A 24,217-nucleotide genomic window follows, 5' to 3' on the forward strand; every position below is an offset into this window, starting at 1 on the left:
ATCTGCCGTTCCAAGGTCTGTGTAAGGTGTGTGAGAGATAGTGTACAGGACAAGATCAACAATTTAAACAAATTTAATATCACCATAAAGTTGCCTCATACATTCACAGAAACAGAAACTGACATTATAATCTCTGTCTTTGACCCAGAATAAAAGAAAGAACAGCGACCTACACCAAGAATATAAAAATAAGTGACTTTAAAGGATAGGGTTGACCAAAAATTAAAATTCAGACATTAACTACTCGCCCTCACGCTGAGACAAAGCCGGGTGTCATAGTAAACAAAGCACTTCTTTACAGCGTTCTCCTAAACAACTGAAGTAGATGAGGACTTGTTTTAAAATGTAAAACAACAATGACTAATGGCTTCAGAGATTCCAATCTGACTTTAAAAGATGTTACATACATTTGTTTACCCTTCAATGTGTGGTCGAGTTTGTGCGTGCATGTCAGACAGAGTGTACGCTAACAAGTGTAGCTTAGCAGCCACAGCGAGTATTTTGGCTTAAAAAGGGTGTAAATGACGTCTTCTACACTAGATGAGCTGCATGAAGCCGTTTCATGTTCATGTTCGATTTCAGTCCTTGTATATTTTAACTGTTTAGAAGAACGCTGCAATACTGTTTTGCTTGCTTGCCAACTTTCCGTCAGCATGAGGGTGAGTAGATACTGACTGAATATCATTTCTGACTGAGCTCATCATTCAAAGTGTTTTTTTGATTAAAAACATGAAAGTTTACAGACTTTGCAGTACTTTTTTTAAACTATACAACACATGCAACGAACTTCACATTCATGATCTCAAAAGCATAGAACTACCACAGTTTACTGAAGCCATCCATCCCATAATATTTGGCCATTTAGTGTTCAGAACTGTAAGATATCACAGCCATATAAACTTGCACATAAGAGCACGGGGCACTGTTACAGTAGACTAAAAATAAGACATATTTAACATTTCTTTGCGTGCAGTCAGCTCCTGGTCATACGTGCTGCTGTGAGTTTGCATATGTAAATGATGGTGATGTTAAATATTTCACTTCAGGATAACAGCAGTTAGTGTTCAAACAAACTGCAGCACAGGTGTGACTTCTCTTGGATTTTTTAAATATATAATCCCATCACATTATAACAATAATCAGTCCACATTCATCACTAGTCACATGGTCCATACACCATTTTGTACATTGTAATTCAGAGATCCAACAGTCAGAAGAGTAGCGAATAAATTAATTCATTAAAATTAATTAAAGAGTATGTTCTCGACCTGCTCCAACTGGACAGTGTCATGTGATAACTTCAGATGTGAACTGGCGCAACACAAATAAAAATGGATTAATTTATAGACAGTAATTTGCAGAATACAGCCAGAATTTGAAGGTAGCTGCAAAAACATAGAGGACAGCTGAGAAACCCACAACTGCTGCTCTTTGCTAGCTGTCCTTGACAGTAGCAAGCTATCGTTAGCTGATTAGCTCTTGGCTGTAGCTAGCTGTGGAGCCAGAGGCCCTAGAGTTTGTCTAGATCGACAATATTTTACAAACTGTTTTTTCTTCATATTCTGTTGAAGATTTTTGAAATGTTTTAAGCTTAAATTCTGACCATATCTTACAAATTGCTCTTTGAAGGTGGTGACTCTTCTGAGGTTTCTTCCCTTTGCCAAGTAAAGTATCAGGAACAAAGTGTTTCAGCTTTGGAAATTTTGCAAGTGTGTGTTGGATTTACATCGGCATCGTAAAACAGCTTGAACGCCGGAGTAATGAAGGGCCGTTTGTCCTTCTTGTGCACCATAATTTAGAAAACAACACGCTGTATGTCGCAGTCGCTAGCAGTTGGGGGTTAGGAGATGGCACAGTTTTTATCTTTGTCCTTTGCACCAAGGCTGTGAGCTCTTCTCCTCCGTATGCTGCCTCTCAGTCCCCTGTCTCTCTGCACCTCCCTCTCTTGTTCCCCCTCTCTGTCTTTGCCCTCCTCGGGTGGCTGTTGTCGGAGCTGGGGGGGCAGAGGTATGGGCTGTCCCAGAAAGAAGCCCTCTTCCTCTGAGTCTGAAGATGAGGAGCAAGTAGAACAGTCTTCATGTTTGTACTGGCCTGACTGCAGGGTCAGTGAGGAAGTGTTGGAAGAGCCTCGCTTGTCCCTGTCTCGCTCGCTCCTCCGGTCCAGGGTGTCCAGTCGAGGCCGTTCGGACCGAGAGTGTCGGTGGCGCCTCTCTGCTCCAGGGTGGAGAGCAGGGTCAGAGGGGATACGACAACGGCTCCACCCACGCCGCAGACCCCGCTGGTGATAAGAGGATCCATCTGGAAATGAAGACAAAAACTAAATTAACTTCCAAGTTTCATGAGATGCGTTAATACTCAACTCTCTCAAAGCCTTTCCTTACCCAGCAGATCCATCTGCGGTGGGATGCCTTTCTGTAGATGCAACCTGCTTCCGAAGCCCCCCTCCACCTCATCTTCCACCTCTTCCTCATTTTCCTGGCCCTCTTGCAGCTCCTCCTCATTCTCTTTCTCGTCTTCATCCTCATCCTCTTCAACAGAGTAGCTGCTGCTGATTGGTTCTCTAAAGCTGACCCTCGCTGTGCCACTGCGAGACAGCGGCGGTAAAGGATCAGCGGGTCTCTCCTCCGGTGGGGGGAGGTTTGGCAGGGGTGACTCCCCGGGCATCAAGTCACGAGACTTAACGGGCAGAGGAGGTGGGAAGATGGAGGAATTGTCGAGCGGAAGGGGAGGTGAGTCTGATGAGATGAGGTGGTTCACATGGGAGTTTTTCTGAGGAGGAAACACTGCGGAGACAGAAACAAGAGGGCACCTTGTTGTTAACGAATACATTTGACCAAAAACTCACCCTAATGCTGACGAACAGTCGGGGGAAGTTTCATAGTCTATGACACATTTCTGGAGCAAAAACAGTGTTGCAGCATTCTCTTCAACAACTGCAGCAGCTGGGGGCTTGTTTCACTACTTCAAAAAACAACCATACATAAGCATAAAATGGTTCTATGCAGTCCTGTGCTTGTCCTGTGTTAACCAAGTGTCTGGAAGCCCTGATATTTCAAATTGCTTTTAAGAGACAATATTTACACCCCTTTCGAATCTCCAAAATTGTTTTGTTTACTACAAAACTTCACCCAACTTTCCATCAGGATGAGGGTGAGTGGACAATGACTCAATGTTTGTTTTTGGGTGAACTTATCCTTTAAAACAGAGTCAGGTTAGATTATATATCAGCAGCTTGTTTTTATATCAGGCGTTGGTTTCTGTTACCTTGCATAACTTGATTTGTCCTTTCCACCCAGTTCCTGCAGTCTTTAGCAGTCGAGGTTCCTCTTGAATTAAGACCTGTTAATCCAGTACCTCCATTCAGCTCTCCCTGGAACTGAAGACCACTGACAGGAAGTTTGATCCCACAGTCCTCTGGCAGTAAACTGTAATGTGGAAGGTCGCTGGGCCAAGATGGCCCTAAGCCATTTCCTAGATGAATGTGGGGAAGAGGTGAGTAGGAGCCTCTTGGGTGAGGATGACCACCGGGTGAAGGAAGTCCGTTTTGAACTGGAGCAGTGCAGTGGACACCTGAAAGAAGCAGAGCAGATAAATGTGTGAGAAAAGTCTCTCTCAGGGACATTTATTGCCACTGTGGCCTACATATCATCTGAGTATCACACCAATGTACTGTGATCACCTCTGTCCTCCACTGCAGCATGGATGCAGTCTTTTGCAGGAGTTATAGGGGGTCTGACGCCCTCTAGTGGCTGCAGCGGAGAACCACACTGTGGCTGCTGGTGTTTCTCTATGTTCCCGCAGCGTCTTTGCTGAGGCGGTCTGCTCTGCAGCGCAGAATCACAGGAGTCAGAGTTGTTGGGGTCTTCACCGAGCGAGCAGGACCTGGAGCAGAAGATGAGCCCCGCTCGAGGGAGGAAGGGACGGCCGAGAAGAGGCAGCTGACAGCGGGCACAGCAGAAACACGCTTCCACCGCGTGCCAGTGCTGACCCTCGTATGTCATCTGGCCCTGGTCAATACCTGAGAGGAAATGATTTCATGATTACACAAGTTAGATGACACATATATATCATCTCAGAATGTGTATACAGTATAAATATATATCAGCAGTACTATCATTTATTGCAATTTTGATTAGCTCAGCCCTGTTTGAACTACTTGCACTCCTACAAAGCTGAATTCATGCAAATTAACCTTCAGGGACCTAAAACATTTTTTGGGCTGCCTGACTGTGTATTTATTTAGTTTTAGTATATTCTAGCCGTCAGTGTCAAGTGCTGTGCATCATTTGATGCAGGAGAAGCTTAAGTTTTAGTCTGCTTTGTCTGAGAATGAAAGAAGTTTTTAAAAATGACGCTCATTTTTCACTGTGAAATCAGAGAGAACCGCAGGAAGTTTAGGTTTGTTTGGTTTTTTTTTCTGTTCAAAATCATGTACTTGAATGTTTCACACTTACTTGCCAACAGTGGACTTTTCCAAGTTACAGCCATTTACTCAAATGTCATCTTCTATTTCATTTACTGACCATGCAGATGTGTCCAATAAATGTTCAGAGTTCATAGAAATGTTTTTAAATCTAGGACGTTGATGCAAAAGTGATTTTTTCAGAGAAATATATTTCATTTTGACCATGAACAACAACTGTTGTGCTGTGAGGAGTTTTGCTGAGATATTTATAATTTTTCCATGCAGCTGGCATGAATGACATTTAAAAAACAAGGAGGGAGACAGCTGGTCCAAATATTATCATGGTTGCATGCAGGTCTTTTTTTCTAAAAAAAACTCTTTTACCGAGAACCAGGAGGACTACATTTTTTTAACAGGACTGATCTGTGATGAATCAACTTGGAATGAGCTTATTCTCAGTGGTCTCTGGTTATTAAACTGCTCTTTTGTGCAAAAGAGATGATAATTGAGTAATGAATTTCTACAGCCTCTCTTGCATTTAATGTATCTCTCTGTGCTGCTGCAGTCTTTCCATCAATCTGACAGCATGTAGTTCAGACTTGTGCCGTGTTGGAGGTTTTACAGAAATCTTACTGGAATCTTACCAAGTCAGATGTAGTAAGATAACTGCTGAGGGTTTTATGTGAAGTGAGGCCATAAATCAGAAACTAAACCAACTCATTTAATTGCCGTCACCTTACGTAACAAACTGCCTATCTGACAGGAGCTTTATTTACTTTTGCAATTTTGTATGGATTGAATAGTTCTTAATTATTTGCTTTCTTTAAAACAAATGGCAACACCTCAGTTATAACCACCCTAAGCTTGCATTTATGAGCAGAACATAAATGTATAATAAACAGTTTATAACTCAGTATTATGTAGTCGTGAGCAGATTTAAGTGTTTTTGTCAACACCTTTAACTACTTTGTGGATAACCAAGGCCCAACCCTTCACTTAAAGTAAACTGTCACCAAAGAAAGAGTAAATATATTTTTCTCCTGCATGATAAGGGCTATTAGCTGCATGCTAAATGAGTTTCTTTAGACTAATTTCATTACCTATGTGTTCTCCGCAGGTATCGCAGTACTCGGCGTACAGTGACTCATAGCAGGAGCAGCAGTATGGCCGACTCTCTCTCATGATGTAGCGCTGGCCGCCGAGTGCAGCCTCACACTCAAAGCAACAGAAGTGCTTCATGTGCCAGTATCTTCCTTCTGCCTCTGTGCATTCATCAGCGAGAATAATCTGGGATTGAGAGACAACAGTTAAAGACGGGGTGACAGAGGTCACTCAGTACAGCAGTGGTGATTTTATGACTACAGTAGTAAACAAATTACAGTCATATAAATGAGTAGTGAGGATTTGGGTTAACAAGATAGGGAAAAAAAATGTAATGGGCACCCTGTTGCATGCTTCACGATCCTCTGAGTTTAAACAACACTTGTGGGTCAGTCGTGTCAGATCTATTAGTCAACTACGTCAACTAATCTCTTAAGTCAAACTGAGAGGCTATTCAAGAAAAGAGGAGACGGATTGAAAAATCTGCATATCTCATGATGAAGTCTGCCCTGACAAAACAACTGATAGAGCCTGATGATTCATTAAAGAATCTTTCTAGAAAAGTTAAGAAGAAGCAACATATCAACTGTTCTTGCTTTGTTTTTGAAGATTGTATTAAAAAAGTGTTGTGTTCACAGTAGAGAGCGAAGGAAACAAGGGATGCAAGTGATTTCAAATGGGAACAAAGGGACCTGCTGCACAACACTGCTGCTGATAGGAGTTTATTAGTGATAGTCACCTCATCGCAGGCCTGGCAGCGAGGCTTGAGCCTCTCAGCGTGGTGCCGGCCACAGTAGATCTGTCCGTCCTGGTAGAAGTAGATCAGATCGACTAACAGCTCACTGCAGGAGGCACACTGGAAACACTGAGGGTGCCAACAGCTGCCCTGTCCCGCCCGACTGGCAAACACTGCTATGTCGCCACCGCAGATCTGTCTGCCACACTGGAAAAATAAATTTGGTTAGGGTGGTGCAGCGGGAAGGAAGTTAGCTGGTGTATCCTTTAACAAATGATGAACGCTGCAGTTTGCTCATACAGCCCTGTAATCAGTAAATCCCAGTGTGATGTGGCCCCTGAGCAATGCCTGCACCTACTTGCACCTGAACTTCCTCGAGAAGAAGAAAGAAATCCTTCTTCTGCACAGCTCTGTTCTATTTTAAAAGGCTTTAACTGGTTTAACTTTTAGCTTCATATTGGCCTGTCTCATGAGACAATCTGACACGTTTTCTAAACCTAAAATAAAAATGCCTCTCTACCTGCTGGCAGATGGCTCCCGTCATCGTTACTGGGAAGAGTCTGACGACGCCTCTGCCCAAGTTTTCCCGTTTTCTCTGCTGACTGAACAAACGCAGCTCCTTCTTCTCCTCCTCGTCCAGAGAGTTACAGTACTGCGGCTGCAAGAAATGCATAGATATGCTTGATGGCGTGTGCATACATACTCACCCCCCCAATAAAGTGAACATTAGAAGCACTGGCTTTCTAACAACAGCTGCTATGTGGCAGTTGAAAGAAAAGCATCCCTAAAGCACAGTGATGTTACCTCACTGTCGTGGGCTGGAAGCTGGTGCAGCAGTTGTTTGATTCGGTATCTCTCTCCTGGACTGTTCACATAAGGTATCCGGTCCTCTGGCAAGCAGCTAAAATACTGGTATACCTGCATGAGGAGACAAGTATGGTCACAAAGAGGCCGCAATGACAGAAGACAGAGGGCAATCTAACCCATTACAGAGCAATTTATACAATTACAGTCATAAATCAAAACACTGAATACTTTTTTCCCATGGTTATAAAATTGTTTGAGTGTGTATGAACACGTCCAAGTGGAAGCGTGCTTCATGTTTGTGTAGCAATAATTTCTGTCTCGACTCTGCATCTGCACCACATTGTGGTTGTTACCTGTTCGGGCTTGAGCCCAGGTGGGACCCATGAGTACTCCTCGGAGGCACAGCCCGAGTCGTCGTCAGAGATGGAGTGTCTCTGGAAGTCTGATACCAGCTTCGTCATCATCTTTTCCAGCTGGCCCGGCACCGAGCGCACGACATGCTCCTCTCGCACACACTTGCAGTGCACACAGATCTTCCTGTGGAGACAAGGACAGCTTCAGGCTTCATCCTCTGGGACTCTTCGCTGATTTACAACAGAAGCTAAAGAAGATCACATGTCAAATACTTCAGGAAATATACATAGATTGTTCTCCTGATGATTCAGGTTCAGAGGGTGCAAACCACAAAACTAAAACCTGAACCCTATTTCAGATTTATTACTTTACTCTCTCTGTAGTGACAAAAATGTACGGTAACTTTAAAAAATAAGTCACCAAATACAAAAGGAGGAAGAAGGAAGCTCTTCAAAGACCTGAAGGCAGCTAGAGAAACTGTTTTCACTCTGCACACTTTTACTCAACCAGGATACCTGGATTAAAAATAAGAAACTGATGGAATACCAAAAAAGCACTGGACTAAAAAATATAGGTAACATTCAAGGGGAACGTTAAAAAAAAGCAGTAACAGGCAGCAAGTCTGCTTGATCCAAAGAAGAAGAAACACTGTCATTGTCTGTTATGTTGTTGCATGTTGCAGCGCTTGCATACTGTAATATTTCCCTGTAAATAATATTTACATGCTAAACCTCACACGCTGCTGTGGCATGCTGAAGAGCATGTTGGTCAGGAATTTTAGCTGACTTTCAGGTTATCAAACATGAAGCACTCTTCAGCTCTTTGATGCATTTTATGTCTGAGCAGGTGTCTACTCAGGTAAGGCACATTGCTCTGTTCAGATTTGTATTTTGCAATATTGCAGTGTGATGCCCTGACTCACTGCGACTTCTTGCCTGGATGTCATTTCACTTTCACACAAGACGTGTGCTCTGGTACCAAAATTTGGCACAAATGAATTTTACAGGAGTCAGTACTTGGTAGTACAAATGTAATTAGGTCAGTACAGAGTTTGGAAATGAAACTAAATCCAACACAAAGCCATTTTTGAAATGGCAATGCCAGCTGTAAATATGACAAAAAGCTCTTAAAGATGTAAGTCTGTTTACACCACATTCATGCGGGCACTCCCATAGTCGGTAGCCATATACATTCTGAACACAATTTGTGTTGGAGACATTTAGACACAAATCAGCCCACACACATTCTTGAGGTTGACTCAACTATACAAGCAGCCAAATATTACTAATACAACAGTTGCCGGGCCAGGACACAATAACAGATCATTTAAAACATTGTGTAGCATTGTGTGTAGTTGTAAAGCATTTTCACAATTGGAGTGAACTCAATTAATCACAGATGTTATTGACAATTACACAATCCAGTTCATGCCGACGTTACACTGACATCTCACTGACCGGATCTACATCAGGACCAGCACGTCCCAAACAAGCTACTACAAAACAAGCAGGAAATGAGGTCACTGACATAAGCCTGGGCGTCAATCCCGGGGCAGTTAAGAGCGGGAGGTGAAGATGGGAGCAATAATCTCCCTCTGCCTCATATTACACCTCATCATGTCGTCCTCACCGCATTCAGTCTGGTGGTGGGTGTGCCTCTGTGCGTGGGAGCGGTGGAGTCAGACTAAAGCGCCCAGGGGTGAAAATGAGGTTTAGGTGTCGGGCATGTGTGTGGATGCGACAATATGGCCATATGCAGCGTGTATTGCATGTGTGCATCTCTGTTACGATTGCATAACAGACTGCCAGCTGGCACTTGTGGCTCAAGTTCGTAAGGCACAAAGCTGCTTTATTCCACCACCCAACCCCCACACATACCCAAAACAGCTAGCACACAAACACACACAACTGCTTGTCAACTGCAGGAGAGCTCCTCTTCTAATCAGTCGTCTCATGAAAAATCTTCCTCTTTTGAAATGTTAGCAGTGGCCGGTAATTACTGCATGTCACTGGAATGTACACCTCTCTCTTTACTCAACACAACTTCATTGTTAAGAAGTTGACAAAATAGGGACTGCTGCTATGTGATCCCAGTACCTTTTTTCTCTCTTGCAATGTGTAGCTGGCACTTTATAAAGCTATGAACGCTAAGCAGGTAGAACCAATATAAATACTAGTAAACACAACACGTCAGCTTAGGCTAAGCCATGTTGGCATGAATCTAACCCCAGCTGTACGTCAGTATGTGTGAGTCTTTGTATGCATGCAGCTTTTTTAGCGAAAAAAGGGGGAGGACAACGACACAGATGCCTATGTAAGTGGGCAGGAGGACAGAGCTGGAGACCTGGCATGATGGAACAGATGGCAGATGCACCACGTCTCACCCTGTTCCACCCCACCAGCAAACCCCCCACATCCACCACCAGCAGCCTCTACATGATGAAAGCATTTGGAACAGGGATATAATTACCAGCGGGTGCCAACCCTCACATGCAACCTTCAGTAATTGGGAGATGACAAAGAGCCAATCTGAGAGCATTTTGGGTTTGAAAACTTGCAGGAGAGTCTCAAATTATGTCCCTCTCTCTGAAGGCCGCTCTCCTGATATAATGCCATTAGGGCAGAGTTAAACTTGATACACTTCTTCTGTGCAAGCCATAAACCAAGGGGGCTTACTACATATACAAGAGACAAAATGTTGAACCCACACATGAGCAAATCAGCACTGTCAAAGTTTACTGTAATTTAAGTGATTTCTATTTTGGTGGTTAGATCATGAGCTCAGTAAACTTAAAAGAAGCACATTTCTGAAGGGTATTTCAACACTGCAATTTACCAACGCCTGCTGTGCTGAGCCCTGTCCTGTCCAATTATTTGAGTCACAATCCTCTGATGTAATGCGACTGGTCTGTTTCGACTCTGTCTGGTGGCTGTGTACCACATTTTTTGCTGATTGAGCAAAAAATTAGTAGGAAAGATTCAAATGAGGAAAAATCCAATTAAATATAGTTTGATTGTCCTGGTTGATTTAAAGAATGAGAACAGCTACTATGACATTAAGATAGTTGTCAATTTGGTTTATAATTTCTAAATATTGGAATGTGTCAAACTGCTGTTAAACTTTCAAATGAAATGTTAAGTCACTTCAGAGAAATCTTAAATTATACTTATAATTGATTAATTGTGTAAGTCATTTTAAAAGCAGAAATGTAAAACATTTTCTCATTCCATCTCCTCAGATGTGAGCACCTGCTGCGTTTCCCCATCATAAACTGAATATATTTGGGTCATGGTCTGTTGGATAGCAATTTCATAGAGAAAATAATTACTGTACTTCCTTGTAGTTTCCCAGTTCAATGGTAGGAGAACACCTATGAGCATTAGAGCAAGGACTCTAAATAAAAGTGCCTTGACAAATCTGACTGATAAAGAATTCTACATCTTAACAACATCTGTGATTATGCTAACTATACGAATGTACTGCACTACACTGAGTTTACAACCACTCATGTGTGTTAGTAACAAGGAGACACAGGAACCAACAATCTGCCTTTTAAATTTGCTTTGCTGGACCAAAATGTTCTTACTGTGACTGCTGGTGCAGCTGGTGCTGTTATTGTTGTTAATTATGCTTACATAGCCCACTCATAGATATTAAACTAAATTATTTTGAATAAAATAGTAATGAAATAAAACTGGAGTACAACTCTCTCACGCTGATGGAGTATTAGATGAAAAAATGAGGAGAAACTAAATATTGACACAATATGAAGCATTTTTTCTGGCTATACTGTGATAGACAATATATCTCGATATTTTGAAACCTCCGTAAGTGCTAGGACTGTGTGACAAAACAAAACATCACAATTTTGACCAAATACCTCGACATCAATATGGCGACAATAAAGAAGGGGTAACTATCATCGTCAGGTATGTGGATAGAATGACTAAGGGAGTAAAGGCAAGTGGCATCATACATCACAAAAAGGACAATGCCAACTACAGCAAATAAACTAAATCATGTCAAGCAACAACTTTTTGCTGCTACTTGATACAAAAGAAAAACATGCACCATATGGATATAACTATATCTAAAATATAATACAACATCTAGTCTCATAACACAAAAATGACAACGTCAATATTTTGCCCAGCATTAAGCTCAAATCCAACAGTCTTAATTGGTTTTGGCTGCTGGGGGAGATTTAATTCACTTAATCACTTTCATTTTCAAAAGTGACATCTCCATGGAAGTACCATATTTTCAGCTACCATACATAAACACACACACACAAATCCTTCAGTCTACCCACATCTCCCAACTTAATGACTGTTTGAGTTTCTAGTCCCTCTAATCCAGTTAGGCTGTAAATATGGTTTCTTCAGTACCTGCTATAATCATGACAAATTAGTCCAGGTAGGCTTGTTGACGCTGTCCCATCCAGACTTGTCCTCCAGCGAAACCGTAAAAACTTTGCATCCGATAGACGCCGACAACTGTCAGCCTGTTGTTCAGTGAGAGCAGAATATTCTATGGCAGCTCCTTCTCATGTGATAATTTCTCTGACTGCTCAGCTCTTTTCAATCTCCACGCCACCCCCGATTCCCGCCCTCCTCCGTGCTGTCAGTGGGCTCAAACAAAAGGCTGGGTCACAACCACACACTGCAGAAAATACAAAGTTCTCATATGCTCATTTGATTTTTAAATGTACTTAAAGAGATAAGCTGAAGTAAACAAGCCGCAGGCTATTCTGTTATACATTTCAATTTAGACCTACTATTTACTCACGCTGCCTTTGTAGATACGCAACAAATGAGTCAAAGTGACGATCATGCAGAGTAAACGCACTGTCTTTTCTACTGTGACCAGACTGCTGTAACTGATTTATAACAGATGGACGATTGTTGCTTTGATGCAGTTATTAATCATGGCAACACACAGAGCAGATTTCTAGCCTATGAGCAAAGATGTGCTGTGCAGTATTTGTCATATTATGAGATCATGATGGTGTGCAAAACAAAAATGTGTTGCTGGTGAAATATCACGCTGGCAATGTGACGTTCAATCTTAGTGAAGTCACGACACTCATCTGTCTTCAGTCAGTATATGAGGATGAGTAACAGATAGTTGATTAATTCATTAGTCAACTGCCAAAAATATGCAACTAGTTTGACACAGTGTGAAACATTGCTTGCTTCTTAATTGTCAAGAGTTTCTACATAGCCTAAAAATATTGTGATATTATTTTAATGTCTTATTTCCCAGCCCTAATCGGATATATTGTAGCTCATTATATAGTTATTAAACACTCTGACAGTCCCGTATAGCATCCCTAAGATAATCCTCTGCTTTAACTGTGTGCTGCTGGTGTGATAATCTATAAGTGAGACATACTGCAGTGGGGTATAGTGAAGCCTTCCTTCGATCTGATTTTAAGAAACAGATGGGCCTTGTCCTATAAGTCTCTGCCACTAATTTGTGACTGAGTAATTGCTGCATGGCCACCCAGACTAATAGCAACGGCAGCTTTGAACACTTTTGAAGCGTGGCAGGGACCTGCGGGTCAAAAGTAACTCAATTCACTAGCTGCTGGGCAGCGGAAGCACCATCTGCCCCCCACCACATTTGAGGCTCAGTCTGAGAAAGATCAGGATGAAGATGGATCACTTCCCTCTCAGCGAGTATCAGCAGCTAAGCCTGTGGTCACTTGGATGATCTTCTCCGTCAGAGAAGGTGTGACTCTAAATTGGTTATTAAGGAAGATGTAATTAGCAACAGACTCCAGGGTCTTAAACACTGACCCCCATAAATCTCAATCATTGAATCGTTCTCCTGGATCAACTTGAAACGTCTAAACAAGACATTTCCCTTTTTAACCTCACCCAAAAGTCATCTCAGATCTGTCCTCTAGACAAATACATAGCTGAAAATCTTCTATAAGCAGTATGTTCATGCTACAGAGATTAAACATACTGTAAACAGATCAATGTGTACAGAGACTAGACTTACACCAGAGTGTGGCCGGAGGTAGAGAACAGCACACGTGTTTTAGATTACATCGTAACTTCTAAGCTTTTTGTCTTGACCTGAATAGAGGGAACAGAACTGAAAAAAAGCTAAAAGATACAATTACAGTCTTTTGGTTACATGCAGTACGCATTCCTCTGCCTTTTGTTTTATTCTCTCCATCACTGAGCCACAGCCATGCAGTGCCCATCTGGCATTGTGAATGCAGACTTCGTAACCAGAAATAAATCTTTTTTATTCAGTCATCTAGCTGTGTGTCAAACAGGGTGATTGTACTCTGCAGTCTTAGAGTCTGGAAACACTAAACACGACACAATGCACTTGGAGAAATAAGAGCCTTCCATGCTCTCGACTCTATGCTTCTTTTACATCAAATAAATAAGATGTAATAAAAATATTTATACACTTCTGTTTAGATTTGACTCTTCATGAAATATAAATGTCACATTGAAAAGCGTAAGCAGCAGTGAAAGGGAGGAAGGGGAGACAATGGGGGACACAGAGGGAGGTATGAAGTGGTCGGGAGGGTTACTATCACAGCAGTGAAGCCTAATCTTATTAGCGTGATTGACAGGATTAGACTAACCAAGAAACCCAACCAGCTGGATATTCACTAAAGGACGAAGAATGAGGAAAGAAAGGGGGCTCAAAGGAAAGAACGCAAGAACCTGCTGAACAGAATTAGCTGAATTGTTGTTTGGGAGGGCATTCGACAGTTGTTAACAACTCCTGAACAAAAAGGTGTAGGAGGTATGTAGGCTGACTTTTCAAGTGTCTTCCATCTACATTTAAAAAGTAAAGACTTTTGCTGCCCCAACAGTCTCAAAAACTCTCCAAACACTCAAACAAACAATATGGACATCCTACGAGAGACTTGTCCATCTGGTGAGTAGGGCTTGTCTTTTGTCCATAAAACTTGTTCCAGATGAACACCCAGCTGATCTGTTGCTGGGCTCAACACAAACTTTAAATAGTTACCAATGGTTGCCATTTTTAGTTACCTTGTACTGTATATATCAGGTTAATGATGAAAATGTGGCATGAAAGACTGTTGAGAAGCTTTATGAAGGTAAACAAACAAAATTCTTAGTAGTTTGTGTTTTATCCCATTCTTCAATGAGTTTGAATCTCGGGGCCCAAACACACCGAAATGCCTTGAAATAAGTCTCAGCCAAGAAGATGATGATCAACAAGCTTGTACGTATTACGCCTGAGTAAGATATACCAATCTTTGCGGTGATAAAGCAGCATTTTCTGACACCGCTCTTGCTAATATCGACACTTCCAATCTTAAATATGATATATATGATTAAAAATTGCAAATAGCACTGGCGCAGAGGCGAAAATTAGGGCGAAACCACAGTAAATGGGCAAAATCAGACACTACAGCGACAAGCCTGAGGCGCTTTTTCTTTCTATTGCCGGTATTCACTGATTTGCTTAGCTGAAGAGCAAATCAGAAGGACTGATGGGCTCCACTGACTATTCTACCTCCGCCAAGGGCCATTCAGTGCCAACGGTGCAGGACACACTGTCACAAGTTGGACCACAGTCATTCACCAATGGTTTGGCCTGGTGTGTCAGGGCCCTTGAGTGTTAACTATTAACGTGTCAATCCTCAATTGATGGTATGAAAAATAGCTATAGGGCAGCTGTTGTCATGTTCACAGATCCCTCAAAAATAAATCCAGCAAGACACTGCCCACATGAATAAAAACACCAACACGCTTACAGCACTGTTCAGTTCCAACTGTTTTGTCTGTGTTAAAAATGGTTGCCACTGATGTCAGCCCAAGGCCAGGAATTGGTTGCCAATTTCTTAAAGTCGTTGACAGTGGTAACCTGGCAAATTTTACTGTAAAGCCCTGTGTTGTATCAAGCAACACAGTGCTTTTCACCTCAAAGCCCTCTGATGTGCAAGTCCACCATATGGCCTTAATTTCAGTACAATAAATGACAAGCACTACTCTGACATAGGAAAAGGTCTTAAGTCTAATTCTCTGGAGCTCAGACATACAGCACATGTTGCAGGACGACAGTAATCAGTAATCCTGCTGCTGTGTAGTGCTTCTGTTTTCACATGAAGATGAAGTCGACTCAAACAAAATGCAGCTGCCTCTGTTGCAGATGTCAGGGCTTAATGGCACTGAGCCTATAGTCCTGATTCTTTAGGACCACGGGGGTTAGGGAGGCTGATCGGCTCTGTGAAAATGACACACTGGGTCATGTTTGTTGTCTTTTAATGTATAGCACTCATCGTGTACACACATCACGGTTAAGCTGATTTCCGTTGGCTGTAATGTCTAGATAAGACCTGAAAATACACAAACAAAATGACACTGATTCTTATAGATCTATTCACTACACTTTTCCAAACCACAGAGAAGAAACAAGTGTTTTTATGTGGAGTGAATAAATCAGATACAGATAAATGTTCTTGGTGCTGACAGCTGCATATTATATCTGACAAACAGCCACGAAAAAAAAACATCTCTGTGAGCTGGATCTTAACCGGCCTCATCATCAGAAATGTGGGTAACATATGAAAGCTTGTGTGTAATAGAATATTTAAACTGAATCAAAAGCACAGCAAGCCAATAAATGGTTATGGTGCCACATCTTGTGATTACACATTTAAAGAGAGACCTTGGTTTTGGTTATTATCAGAAGTCGCACCAGATCCAAAGAGCAGCAGGAGAAAGTGTAACCCTACCAAAGGTAAATAAAGACTGAGGCAAACATTTCCTGCAGAGGTAGCAAGTAGCGTACAAGACCCTGACAGTTCATACCTCCAGCCATGGACACGGAAGCCGGGGCACTGGTCCCCACAGCGCATACACGGCTGGCCTTTGTCTGGGTCCTCTTCCTCCTGCTGAAAACATAACACAAAGTCACTTCAGCTCACAACGTCTCCCAGGGAGCACCATTCATACCTGTTGCCGCAAGATAGTTAGGTTAAAACAACAAAGTGAGTACATACAATGGTCGCTAGACATGGCCGCAGAATCATCAACATCATGTCGAGTGAGTGAGTCCAGTTAAGCCACGAGCAGGATGCACTTACAGTCCATCGCTTCAGCCTTTAAATCAGCAGTGTTTGTGGTGGAGTGTAGGCTACCCGTAGATTTCTCATGATTTGCGAAATGATGACAATTCTTGAAAATCCTGTGTGCTTGAACTGGCAGAGATATAAGCCATTACAACTGTTGCACAATATGGTCAAAGAAAACAATGTGACTGACAGTATTTAAAGGGACGGTTCAACTGAAAATAAACAACTTTCCTTTAGCCTGTAGAGCTATTTATCCATTTGGATTGTTTCAATGCGAGTTGCTGAATTTTGTCCAAAATTAAATCAGTGCATGCAAAACAGTAAACTTTACTGGGAATTTTGTAACAAGAATTAACCCAATAAATTCTCTGCATAACACTCCATGAAAAACGTTTTTAGATCAGCTCATATCAGACAACATTATGCCATTGATGAATCTGTGGAAGATTCTGTGAAAATATTGTCTGATAGTATCAGAGCTGGGCTCTAGCTGTGTACAATCACTTGTCCACGTGTGGGTTTTAGGAATAATATACTGCCAGTATCGACCAAATTACTGCGATGACAGTTACTTCCAGGGAGAATACTGGCTGTTGCGAAATGTTCTATTTTGTTGTCATCTTGTGGCCCCACAGGTTAATTCGGTCTTCCTCCCCATGCTAGCGAAAGATTTCTTTTCAATAACCTTTGATGTATACACTTAAAAAGCATCATTTAAAAATACAGTTAAATTATGTGTAGGCTAATGTGTGATGTGGGACTTTTCTTCCATGAAGAACAGTATAATGAGGCAAGAGACATCTCACAAATTCCTTTTGCCAAAAAGTGCTGAGCTGTGTATCTCACTTCGCCAACAGCAACCGAACAATGTAGCTCTAAACCAACTACCTCATATCTCACTTCTGATTCAATTCCTGCAGCCTAATATGTGTGTGTGTGTGTGTGTGTGTGTGTGTGTGTGCAGACTATAGACTGCAGACATAGGCCTCTTTTTAGAGATGAGAGGAAGGAAGCAGACACAGGATGAGAGCTGCACCCTTTCCCTCTCCATGCAGTCTCTTTGTCTCCACTTTCTTTTTCTCTCATGACTTTATTCTTCAGTGGGACAACTCTTCTATCTTCTGTGATTTTCTGTATTATCAGCTCTTTATCATCTATTTTTTAACCTCTAGAGAGGTTCTGTGACTCTATTGTTTCAAGACTCCACCACTGAGAGAGGGACGAGCCGCACAAACAAATTGCACATAAGGATGCAAAATACTCACACGCAAACAGGCGCTAATGACATTCAAAGCAATAAAAAGCAGGCACGTGACAGAGTGGGGTACCTGTGCATACCTGCTCAACAGTGTTTTGATCGTCTTTTTCCAACCACACATAAGGTTCAACAGAAGCTTTAACCAACAAACACCAGTATTCATGCCAAGCCTGTTTTCCCATGCAGAGTTCTCTTTGAGATCAGTGAAGAACCGCAGCGCAGTACTTTGATTATCACAGAGTTTGCCTAGCTTATCTCACTGATATCTGAGGGTCGTAAGGGTTACTCTACGAGTTGTAAGTGCCGCACAAATGAAATGAGAAACCACGAGAGCAAATAGTAGCTTGCTATCTTGTACTTATGAACACAAAATCTTTTTTGTTTTGTTCATGGTTCCAGTGTGGAGATAATGGGCTGCTTGTATAAGGCACTGCTGACTGTATCCAGTTCTGTAGGAACATGAACTTGTTAGTCCAGAATAGTCCTACATGACAGTAAACTATAATTTACATGTTGTTTTGAAATGCCTCGCTGCACGCTGTCTGCACAGGCATCCATCTTGCTCCCTGCTGCCTATTTAATCGCTTATTTGATTCACATTGATTGTGGTTAACAGCAGCAGGTATGGAAGGTGACAAGACGGGCTAAATGAAGCGAACAGATGATTTCTGGGTGACTGGACCTTTCACTTGTTATTTACTCTGGAAGCTGTTCCTGAGCTGTCACATTGATATGCTGACTGGGCCTGAAAGGCAGACGCGACAAAATGCTTGTGTGTTTAACACTGATATACAGCAAAACTCCTAAATAATGCATATATTAATGTTACACAGAATGCAAGTTAACAGCTGCAGGATAGGAAACACTTTTGGAAACTATACCCGACTAGAAGTGATTACTCTTCAGGATACTACAGGGTGTTACTTACTTTCCATTCATAAAGGGAATAACTGAAATGACACTTCATATGCTCTCATTTGCAGTGTCAGTTTTCTCCAGTCACTCTTTGAACGTCTCTTTTTAAGTCAAGCCTAACTTTACTAGTTTACTTTACAAAGCGTAACATTTAACACAAGTGGGATCAGCACTAACATGATTTATTAACAGCAAACAGATCTAGAAATTATGTTTTAATTCTTTTTTTTTTGCAATGACATATTTTGTAAGGGATACTGAGGAAGCTAATGTTTGAGGCTACTTTACTCTGAATTAGTCTGGTGGTGCTCTTAAAAGATTGTGAGTGCCAAACAGAACAGTATATATGTTATGGGTCTGAAGAGCCAGCATCACAGTTTTGATCTGCTTAAGTTAAAGATGGTTATACTACACATGGAATTAGACGGGTATTAGTTCTAAGGTTAGACATTATATTTGGCGAGACATACAGTATAACTGAGTGTATAAATGAGGGTTTATGGTAGTCAAGCGTTATCATGTATAGCCACCTTGTATAACACCTTGGCCAGAGAATTACAGATGAAAAGTAGCCTTTTTGGGAAAATTCTAGTGTTTTACTCATGTATTATCACGTGTTTAATTAATTCACACTGTCCCCTCCTAAAAATACTGCACTAAACTTAAAAGATCGCCATCTTGTCAACCTAACAGAGGTCTGAAGAGAATCTTACCAAAAAGATTAAGATAGCAAGATTTCTCAAAATCCAGATAGCCATTTGATCAGATTTGAGTTTGATACATCTCTGGCCACTGAGGTTTTTATAAAATTAGAAACAAGGAAGTTCTTCTAAGAGTAATACAATTTTTCTGACGTAGCATGACAGCCCACTATACCTCTGCTTTTCTATAATTAACTTTTGTCCTTCGATGTCTCCTGAATTCTGTGAGGCTGGCGATACAGAGATCAACCTATATTAGATTAAACTCTGTATTATGACTTAAACTAACTCTAATGGCGAGAGCTTCAACTTCATAGCACTGACGCTCACTCTCTTAAAGACAGATGGTAATTAGGAGTTATGTACGGGTTCTGAGATGACGTAATGAATAACAAAGGATTAGGAATCCTGAGAAAAGCTTTAAATTTACTTGAAATATAAAGCCTCATTGCGGACTAAAAGATAAGAATATAAACATATCAGAAGATGCATAAAAAACCTGTTAGGTTGCTTCACGAGATCAAACTAGATTATTAGATGGAAAAACATCAAAATCTTAGCACCTCACAGTTGTTGTTTGTTAAAAACAGACGTTAATTTGAACAGACACGAACCTTTAATTTACTTCTTAATGACTGTGTTTTGATGAAAACACAGGACGACCTTGAACATTAGCCACTGCAAGCTCGCTTAACATCTCCTTGAATGTTTCCTTATCACGATGACAGTGTCTTGAATGTCAAGGCTACACAGAGACTTGAAGCTTTCATGTGCGTTTCCTCTCAGTTTTCCAAGAAAGATAATGTGTCGTCAAGTTTGTGGCCCAACAATGAGGTTTAGCTTTTGTGCTGCAAGTGAAGGATGTGATGGGAGTGGCGGGAGGAAGTTTCTTCTAAACTAAGTGTGGGTAAAGTAAACACAACATTAACAAGTTCACATCAGCTCAAATACACACACTTGGGCCGGCGTCAGACTTTTCATATCAGCTCATTTGTTTTCATTAAGTGGGTATAAGGTTTAATCACATGACGCTGCCTCGGTTTGCTTGAGCTCTTTCTTGTTGCTACCAAGTAACCGTGTAACCAGGCAGGTAATGGACAAACTGAAACACTGCCAACTTTGTTACCTCACACCAGAAGGCACTGGTTCAGCCAGCCCATATTTACAATAACATCAGGGAATGGAGAATTAATACACCTAAATCACGTCATTAGGCTGAGGCTAAATAAGTGATTCTATTCAGGTGTGTTTACTTTATCAACCTCAGTGACAGGAGAGAAAGATTAGCATGTAGGATTTGCTCTTCTCCTCTATGTTGTGGCGTAGAAGGGGTTAACCATTAACAAAAGGGGTCAGAGGTTGGGGGCCTTTGCTGCCTCGGCATGCCGAGTAGATGCACCTCTCCTCACTGGACAGGATCAAACACACAGCCTGCAGCCGACTCTCGCTCTGTGGCATAACATTTCTTGTTGCTCTTATGGTTTACACACCACTGCTTCCTTCTCCTGAGGCCAACTCAAACAACGATCTTTAACAATGGGATGGTTAAACAGAAATACAAGTTTCTGAGGATCAAACAGAGATTTTATTTGTGACAGTGCAACAGTTTCTTTAATTGATAGTCTGTCTTAACAATCAGTAATCAGTTAATCATTAATGGTATATGAAATATATTGGACATTTTTACATTAGAAAACTGTTTAAACCGCTGAGATGATTTATGTTTCATGCAAAAATGAGAGTAGGCTACATAAATTAAAAAGTAATAGTAATAAACTAGGATGATAAACTCACTGTTGTGAGTAGGAACAGGAACAGGAGTATATCTTTTTACAAGGGATAGTGCGTGTGAAACTAATAACATGAGTGACAGTTCCATTCTATGTTAGTGAACCAGCATGAACAACACAAGGGGCTGGAAGGCAGAGCAGCTAAATGGAATTTAGTCATTGTCAAGTTATTATTTACAACTGGGCTTCTCCTTCTGTGACATGTTAGAATATCTGCTGTGTGAAAGGCTGTTGCTACATACTCCTCAAGCCGCTGTCTAAAGATGTTGGGTATGTGTATGGCCAAAACACATATCTAATTTTCCTGCATATTGGCAAATAGAATATGTCAGCAACACTGTATGGTAGTATTTTTATTATTAATTGGAACAGATTAAGCGAGTGGCTGTCCATCATGCCTAATAGGTTGTGTAGTGGACATGGACTGGAAAACAAGAGTTTTACAAGTATATGACACAGCGTAAACGGTAATAAGGTTTTATAATAATAATAATAATATTTAGTCCCTGAGATTAGAGAGTGAAGAGCCAGCGTGCTACTGTACAGATATTCATAATTAATCTAATTAATTTCATTCAGCAACAACAATCAGATAAGCACACAAATATTATTACTTAACATTACTTAAGAGTATTACAGGTTTTATGAAAAGTGAGTAATTTCATCAGTATCATAAATAGTGGAGTTAAACTAAAAGGTAATCTGTATCTAATTAAACTTTAGTTATTAGTTATTTCACTGTTAATAAATAACAAAATGTTTTAAGGAGCATTTATCAGGCTATTGTTTATTGTGAAGTTGAAACTGGTGTTTATTTTTCCTCTAGTTAATAGTTAATAAATTTGGTGTAATTAAGCCATAAACCTTATTTAGATGACCAATCTAAAGTTGCAACTAATGAATATAAACACTTACGGATGTGATAAATGGTCTATAAATCATTTCTTATTATATAACTAGGTAGAAAAATGTACCATTTGTCAAGGATGAGTGTTACAAAGTTTCATCAATGGTGAAATTTCAGAAGATATCTAATTACATAGACTGTACATCTGTCTATTTAATCTAAGTCATTTTTTTGTTTGTTAAGAGACTGCAGGATATATTTTGCATCTTACAATAGCGTGTAGGAGACACTTTTAAATTTGCAGACGTCTGTGTTGTACCATTATTTAAAAGTCAGCTTTCTAGTGCTGATGTAACTGAGTGTTGCATTAAATATTAATGATGTCCATTATCACTTGAGTGCAGTTACTGTGTGTGTCAGGTGTCTTGAGGATTCAAATGTTGTTAAAGTAGTGACACTAAAGATAATGTAACATGCAAACTGCATTATCTAAGCTTACTAAATAGGCGTCTAACACATGCATAAACAAGCATAGTGCTAGTTCAGAAAAAAAAAAAAGGTATTATAGTCTGGTTTGCTACCAGTCAGCTGGATTCACGGTCACTGTCTGGATATATTCCAAGTGTGCTGGGGAGCCAGATGTTTCATGGCTGCACAGCTGTTAAGTCTAGTCTGAAAACAAGCTTCATTTGTTCAGTAACCTGACCATGTAGGCTGTGTTTAGGGCAAAAGTCCAGCGAGGGGATAATTTAACACAGCGTGAACTGTTGTTCTAATGAAAACCTGACAAAGGCAGTAAACATATTCAGGTTTCAGCAGCCACCGCATCATCAACCTGCCAAGGTAGAAATCTATGACGTAGCCTGACCCCTCCTGACTATACCTGGGGCGCCCGAAATGACTCAAGAAACAAAGAATGTTGCTAGGGCTTTCTGCTACACAGTATAAAACATTCTCTCAATATGTAAATATATACATAAAAAGCCCTTTATTTTAAGTGCAGGAATGCGTGGGACATTAAACAAAGAACTATTTGGCGACACAAAAGCCAGGTGAAGGTGGGAAAAGTTCCGCTCGGGCTGTTTTCTGTGCTGGACTTCAATAGCCTACAAGTTCATTTCAAGTCTACTATTACAGTGAAAGAGGGAAGGGCTTCCACACCTCACAAATAACCTTAAAGTGTGTTTTCTATTAAACAAAGATGATATAACAGGTTCCCCAAAATAAGTTGTGGCAGTCATTAAGAATTAAATGTAGAAAAAAAAAGATACTTACCGAGCGGTTCGACCGTCGCTTTTTAGATCCGCGCAGGAACATAATGTCGGTTGGTTGGACGTTAAAAACACATATGAGTCTCCAAGTGAAAGCGAAGAGAAGAAGCACCGAGGTCTAAACGTTAAAAGTCACCCAGTCTGTGTTAAACTACATGATGTTCCCCTCGGACCGCCACAGACTCCTCCTTCCGCCTCAGCTAACTACTTTCGGCGACTCAACGGACAAGCTAGCCTAACTGAAAAACACTACTTCCTTCGGAGCTTTCAAAGTAAAACACTCATCAACACACATGTTCGACATTTATTGAGCAGAGACAAAATGAAATCCACAACTAGCACTATGTTTTCATTAAACACATGTAACGTTATTTTACAGGTCAAAAATAGTACTGAGAAACTCTTTAAATTTAAACTGATAACGTCCCGGCTTTTATCTTGAAGGTGTGGGTGCTTAACCGCCATCTTGACGAAGCTCCAGCTTTACTCCTGCAGTCCATAGAAATGAACACAGACAGCAAACTATCCCCAAAGTTTGGCCTGGTCTTCACCCATGCTACAAAGAATTTAACTAGTTTACACACCCCCTACTCTCTCATCTCTCATACTGTGTGATTTATACCATATTTAGTCTTTATTTATCCATCTGAAGAGAGTCCAAATAGGGGAACATTCAACTTCCCAAAAAATGTTCCTAAATAAATATTTTAACAAGGAGATATGAACACAGATGTGTGTGGGTGAAAGTTATTCTTACAAGCAGGCTGCTGCATGGGGAATTAGTTTGATAGCAGTCAGTACTATGACCCCAAACAAAGGATTATCATTCCACTGCAGGTCTTTAAAATGACATGGGTAACAGACTGTAATGATTATTGGAGTTGAAAGGAAGCAGGAGGAAAGGATTTTCATAAATGCAACCTAATCTCAAAATGAAAAGAAGGGCACGGCAT

At 40.9% G+C, this 24,217-nt stretch overlaps 1 protein-coding gene across 2 annotated transcripts; it reads right to left on the reverse strand.

Annotated features, from left to right (window-relative positions):
- Positions 1-57: 57 nt before the first annotated feature.
- On the reverse strand, positions 58-23,493 carry prickle3 (prickle homolog 3). Of its 2 annotated transcripts, XM_037104549.1 has the most exons (11): positions 23,269-23,493; positions 16,220-16,302; positions 7,403-7,586; positions 7,047-7,160; positions 6,763-6,900; positions 6,246-6,449; positions 5,506-5,692; positions 3,680-4,018; positions 3,265-3,570; positions 2,382-2,783; positions 58-2,298 (listed from the first exon to the last, which is right to left on the reverse strand). In XM_037104549.1, exons 1-11 carry the CDS (start codon positions 23,308-23,310, stop codon positions 1,841-1,843), a joined length of 2,457 nt encoding a protein of 818 aa, XP_036960444.1. In that variant the 5' UTR covers positions 23,311-23,493; the 3' UTR covers positions 58-1,840. The 2 variants fall into 2 exon arrangements, with proteins under 2 accessions (XP_036960444.1, XP_036960445.1); XM_037104550.1 differs by lacking the exons at positions 16,220-16,302; positions 23,269-23,493 and adding an exon at positions 11,792-12,071.
- Between the last annotated feature and the right edge of the window lie 724 nt (positions 23,494-24,217).

Source organism: Acanthopagrus latus, chromosome 7 (assembly GCF_904848185.1).
Source record: "Acanthopagrus latus isolate v.2019 chromosome 7, fAcaLat1.1, whole genome shotgun sequence".
NCBI classification, from domain to species: domain Eukaryota; kingdom Metazoa; phylum Chordata; class Actinopteri; order Spariformes; family Sparidae; genus Acanthopagrus; species Acanthopagrus latus.